General features: G+C 43.3%; 1 protein-coding gene across 1 annotated transcript; it reads left to right on the top strand.

Annotated features, from left to right (window-relative positions):
* Positions 1-931: 931 nt before the first annotated feature.
* Positions 932-2,602, top strand: LOC308298080 (tetratricopeptide repeat protein 39B-like; the record flags this gene model as incomplete). Its single annotated transcript, XM_080741641.1, has 1 exon — positions 932-2,602. One exon carries the CDS (start codon positions 932-934, stop codon positions 2,600-2,602), a length of 1,671 nt encoding a protein of 556 aa, XP_080597767.1.
* Between the last annotated feature and the right edge of the window lie 4,031 nt (positions 2,603-6,633).

Raw genomic sequence — 6,633 nt, 5'->3', positions numbered from 1 at the left:
AATCTACCCTGAGTGCTTGGAGTAGCTCTCTGTCTCTCTCTCTAGACCATTAATAGTCTTGACAGAGATCTTGTCTGACGTCACGTCACACACAATACAATCTGTTGCCATGGATGCGTTGGGTCTAGTCACCCTAGGCTGCAATGCCAGCCTTCCCGTGGGTTCAAATCCCGTTCCCGACGACCTTTGCGCTGCGTCACTCCCCATCTCTCTTCCCATTACCTATCTTCTGTCCTATCAATAAAGGCATGAAAGCCTATATATATATATATATATGTATGTATGTATGTATGTATGTATGTATGTATGTATGTATGTATATACTGTAAGTAGTACTATGTCTCCAAGGCATGAGTAATCAATAGAAAAAAAGTCATTTTGGGGGTGAACTACTCCTTTAAGAGTAAGATCAGGAATCGAATTCACTCTATCAAAAGTGTTCCAAATACTGTTATAAACTATTTGCGGTTACTTATTTGCCATATGCACTGCAAAAAATAAGAATTTAAGTCACATCATCTCGGAGCTCCGAAGACGCTACACTCATCCGTGCACCATAGCGCTTCCCCTTCTCATTTGATGGTGACGTCACCGAGAATGTCAGTACCTCATAGGCTGTTGAGGGTGAGGTTGGTGACGTCATCACCCAGTTGATGACGTCACTAATATGTGTTTTTCAAGGGTTTTCCCATTGGATGACGTAAACACATACAGAGGGACAGAGATGCTTTCTGTTGTGTTTGACGTGACGTCAGACAAAAGCTTTGTCAGCCTATGTAAGATAAGTATGTAGTGCGAAGACAGACCTTCAACACGTGGAAACTCACACAGACTCAAACGGGCCTATGTCACCATGACACACGTCGACAACGGCACCTCGGTTTCGGGGGACTTAGAAGATGCTCTTGACCCAATACCTGGCTCCTGTCGAATGGATCTACATTCGGCCATTAAGGAGACCCAGTGTGCGGTCGATCTGGTCCTCAATGACAAGTTTTCAGAAGCTCTGGACTTGCTTAAACCTTGGCGGAGAGACAGTATGTACCACGCGTTGGGGTACAGTGCTATCATGGTGATAATGGCTCACATGACATTTGACAACAAACAAATGCAGATTGCCATGACGACCGTCAACAACGCTTTACACACATGTCAGAAGTTCAGAAAGAAAAAATCCATATTTGATTCTCTGTTCAGTCTTGTTTTCAAACAGCTCAACCCGCGGGAAGAGGAGATGCATGCAGAGATCTGCTATGCCGAGTGTTTGCTGCTAAAAGCGACGCTAACATTTCAGGATGAAAACATGATTAGTTTGATCAAAGGTGGACTTCAGATCAGAACAAGCTATCGGATCTTCAAGGACTGTCAGAAAGTGATGAATGCCACTCGGGATCTAGACGGCAGCTCTGATTTGTTTGGACAGTTTGCTGGTGGAGTCAAGTTTGGCATTGGCTCCTTCAACCTGTTGCTGTCTCTCCTTCCTCACAGACAATTGAGGTTGATGGAGTTCATTGGATTCTCTGGAAACAGGGACTACGGTCTGTCTCAGCTCAGAGAGGTAGTGTCTAGCTGCACTCTGCGGTCAGTGATGTGTGTGCTGAAGCTGCTCACCTATCACACATACACCAACTTGATACTTGGAACAGGAGAAGTCGATCTCGTGGAAGTTGAAGCTTTACTCGAGCCATGGCGACAGAAATACCCCGACGGCTCCATGTTCGTCTTCTTCTCGGCCCGCATCGCAACACTCAAAGGAAACTTTGAGGAGGCCACCTCCGGGTACGAGAAGTGCATTGGCTCCCAGCAGGAGTGGAGACAGATCCATCATCTCTGTTACTGGGAGTTGATGTGGTGTCATTCCAACCAGCAGAATTGGACGCAGGCCTACCAGTATGCCGACCTTCTGTGTAACGAGAGCAACATGTCCAAAACGTTTTACCTGTACCAGAAAGCGGCCATTCTCAGTATGATGTCAGAAGATGAAGTAGTGGAGACGGGAGAGAACCTGGTGGAGCTGTTCAGGCAGGTGGAGGGATTGAAACAGCATGTGGTAGGCAGGTCTATACCCATGGAGAAGTTTGTTATCAGGAAATCTAGAAGATACAAAGCAACCGAGCCAGTCAGACTTGTCATACCTGCACTGGAGATGATGTATATGTTCGACATAATTGGGAAGAGCAGAGCAGATTGTACCGAAGCTCTCCTCATCACTGTAGAGAAAGCGGAGGAAATGCTGCGCAGTGACCCCAACCCATCAGAGTTCCACGCGGATGACAGCTGTTTGGTGCAGATGTTGAAAGGTGTCTGCCTCAAGCACCTGGGCAGACTCCTGCAGGCCGAGCTGTGTTTCACACAAGTACTGTCCAGTGAGCATCGAATCAGGTATGATCATTACCTGGTGCCCTTCACTCTGTTTGAGTTGGGTTTGCTCTGCAAACAGCAGGGAGACGTCACCAAGGCTACTGCCTATATAGAGAAAGCCAAGAGAAACTATAAACATTACTCCATGGAAGATAAGCTCCATTTCAGAATCCATGCTACGCTCAACAGCCTCAAGGAGCTAGCGGCCATGGCGGCCAGCGCACCTCCTCGAAGCCTCTAAAACAAATACACCTTTAACCAATTAAGACCTGAGGCAGATTAATATATATATATATATATATATATATATATATATATACATATATATCTTCTAAATCCTGACAGTTTTCTAAAAAAGGAAAAATGTTTGTTGCTGTAAATCATTGCTGTTGGCCAGAAACCTTATCTCTTAAACTCTTAACTCTTTTTGTGTGTTTTTCTTTTTTGTTGGTAAATTCATTACTTATTTGATCATACTATAGTGTCACACAAAATCATCAAAAGTAGCAAATCCACAAGCTCAAAACATGGTGCGAAGCAACGCCTTTTGAGCTTGTAGATCTGCTCCTTTTTCTACTTTTGAATTAGGTTCGAGTGTTCCACCTGACAGAGACAATAGGCCTATATAACTTAAATCTAAAATGACACTTTCCCGGTTTTAATGGTTTGTGTCTGATTCAATATATAAGTAATTAAAGTTTGGGTACTCCTGATTGGGTAAAATTGGCAACCCACCTGAAAATGGGTGCGTAGCGTTGTTCCTAGAAAGGTGCAATTCGGGGAAATTGCAAGTGTGGTTGCACTGACGCTGACCATTCATGTCATATTGTGATTCATGTCATATTGTGATGTCAAGTGAAGCATGACCAATCCTGTGGACATTATATTGTCCATGATATCTGGCCTTACATTTTACAACCCAGATAACTTTAGTCAAAAGGTTAACAAAAAAACAGTTTCACTTTATCTGGCATAAAAGTTCTCCTCTAGAACAGGGCCGGGGTCTTCAACGTTGAGTGGAGAGATGAAGCAGGGACCCCCACAACCTTTTCATAGATTCCATTCCATTTCATCGTTTGACAGCACAATCATCAGTGTATTTTGGATTCATGTCAATTTGTTTTCAGATACTTAACCACTTGAACTGTCAATAATTAATAAACTTGACCTTTCACTCTGTTCTTTTTCCCCTCTACACCGAACCTCTTTGCCAAAAATAGCCGATTTACAGTGAGCAAGTAGATCGGCTATTTTTGGCTAAAGTTCTCAGAATATGGACACTAGGGTTCAAGTGGTTAATATAAAAAAGGAGAAAAAAACGTTCTATCACTCAAAGATTTGGAGGACCCCCTGTAGTACCTCTGACGACCCCCTAGGGGTCCCAGACACCCTGTTGAAGACCCCTGCTCTAGAACAATAGTGTGTTAAGGTTGTGGATGAAGTCTGAATGGGTGAGTTTTCAGTATGGGAGGGAGAATGCAGGGGGAGAGAGGTATATGAAAATGAGACATGCATAATTAGATATGTAAACATGTGACCATTTAGATATGTAAATATGTGCCTAGACTAGACACACCATCGTATCTCTGAAGAAACCTTTGAGAAGAAATTCGGTCCCTGAGAGGCTTGGATTTGTGCGCTTTGAAGGTAGGAGATATTTTGTTTGATTAACTGACGTTTCTTACTGACAAAAATGCATATGCCTGCCAGCTATACTTAAACATAATACTGTATCTGTCAATAATGATTAAAAAAAGAATTGTGCGCGTGCGTGCATGCGTGCGTGCGTGCGTGCGTGCGTGTGTTTAATACACAGACAAACAGGTATCAAGGAAAGGATCATGATGTGGAAAATGTTGGCGATCTTGCTGACCTGGACATTTTTGCTAGGTAATCACCAGTGGTGGAAAATAAGTAAGTACATAATAAGTACTGTACTTAACTAAGGACATTGTTGGGTAAATATTGTACTTTACAGATTCTGTGTCTTTATTACAAAACACGCATTAAACTCTTCAGCGCTATATACTTGACATTTGAAAATAGCAGATCTGCAAGCTCAGTGACGCATTGTGAGCTTGTAGATCAGCTATTTTCAAAGGCTTGAAAAAGAGAGGAAGGATCCGAGCACTCAAAAAGTTAAAAAGGAGGGGAACGGACGTCATATATGAGCCCTGATGAAGACCCTGAGTGGGTCAAAACATGTTGGCTTTTATTATTCTGTTATGAAATAAAGTACACAGCTTTTACGTCCGTTCCCCTCCTTTTTAACTTTTTGAGTGCTCGGATCCTTCCTCTCTTTTTCAAGTTTTTATCCCACTGATCCTAGGAGCACCCACCACACGTTTTTAACTTTGCTGCTATACCTCCTGAGCACCTAGCACCTAAAGGCTTTTATACATCTGGAAATTCGTGAAATGGGGACAACCAGTGATACACAGTACATCCTATAAAGTATGGTGTCAAGACAAGGCATTCCACATTTTGCCATTGTCTCATGGTTTCACTCACTTTGGAGCAGTAGTTACTAGTTTTTGACAGGTATTGTATGAGTGTATTGCGGGCACAGTCAATTTACCCATCATAACTGTTAGGAGCAGTGAGCACTATTAACCCATTTAGAACGGGTACACATTATTCTATGCTTTAACTATTGAAAAATAGCAGATAGCCTATACAAGCTCACAGCGCGGCACCGAGTGCCGCGCTGCGAGCTTGTAGATCTGCAATTTTTGAAAAATCGTGAAAATTAGAATTTTGATCCGATTCTATAAGTTCCTTTTGAATCCCTCTAAGGTTTTTTTTTTTGAAAAACCTATGTTTCTATGTCAGCAATCTGGCCAGCCATCGTCAAAGAAAAGGTCCTTTTCTCTTAACTGGAGCTCAGTCTGTTCTTGAGAGACTACTATGTCAGTGGTTTTCAAACCTTTTCATGTGAAGGACCCCCAAAATGATATGTATTCGGCCACGGACCCCCATGTCAAAATATATAGTTCCAAGGACCCCCCCCCCCCCCAGAAGCAAAATTTGAGTTACAAACATTTGCTTTAAAAATACATACATTCAAAGATTTGCACAAATTTTCATGATTTTTCAAAAATAGCAGATCTACAAGCTTGCAGCGCGGCACTCGGTGCCGCGCTGTGAGCTTGTAGATCTGCTATTTTTCAATAGTTAAAGCAGTCAATAATTCTAGGCCTAAATGTGACTGGGGAGTAGTCAGGGCTTCAGGGTCTTCCTCAGAAGAAACACGTATACCGGGGCCAGGGTGTGGCCCCGGTATTCATCTACCTTTTCCCTGTCCTCAGCGTCAGAGACAGCTGCCATCGAACCCGAGCTGACCTGCTACACTTTCGAAGGCAGAAACTATCGGGGGACGGTTGCCAGGACGGTCTCTGGCAAAACCTGCCAGAGCTGGTCGGCCCAGACACCTCACCAACATCACCTTACCCCTGACGACTACCCACACGGGTAAGAACACCCTGCTTGTCTGTCTGTCTGCCTTTGATTGATTGATTGATTGATTGATTGATTGATTGATTGATTGATTGATTGATTGATTGAAGACTTTTTTAGAAGTTTGCATAGGAAAAGGTACAGTTTCATGACGGTACAGTTCACTGGCACAATGTCTACTAAAAGGAGATCCTAGAAAAGACTAAGCTTATTTCCATATTGAAGTATGACAGACGGATAGAACACAGTACTATGCAGTAGATATAGTCAGGGGAAAAAAATACAGTAATTAAATACAAAGAAGGAGCAGGGGAGGGTAGGGCTGGGCTATGTTTGTTTTTACCACTTGCGAACGGCTGCTGCCTGTAAGAGGTTTTTCAGTGCAAAGGATGCTAGTGATCCACTCCTTTAAGGCCTTCGGTAAGGCGTTCCACATTTTTGTGGTGTAGCAGAAGAACGAGTTTGACCCTTTCTTTGAGGTGACTCTGCGTTGAACGTGATCTGTGGCGGTGGCGCGCTTATGGACATCCTTAACGTTTATAAAGTATTTTTCCATCTTAGTGGTGTAGTGTATCTTGCTGTACTGTCATCTACTCTGAGCCACCCCACTCTAACTGGTGAGTAGCGGTGAGGTGAGTCTGATAGGGAAGGTTAAAGCAGGACCCTAATTAGTTTGTTTTTGGCTGTTTGGAGCTGCCTGTCTGCTGCTGTCTGTCTGACTGTCTGTCCAGTCTATCTATGCCTGCCTGTCTACTTGCCTGTCTGTATGTCTGTCTGTCTACATACTACTGTACCTACATTTTTGTCAGAGGCCTG

The sequence above is a fragment of the Nannobrachium achirus genome, assembly GCF_963921795.1.
Source record: "Nannobrachium achirus genome assembly, chromosome: 14".
Lineage (NCBI taxonomy): Eukaryota > Metazoa > Chordata > Actinopteri > Myctophiformes > Myctophidae > Nannobrachium > Nannobrachium achirus.
Note: the sequence above shows the minus strand (reverse complement) of the source record. Positions and strands in the feature narration are given on the sequence as shown.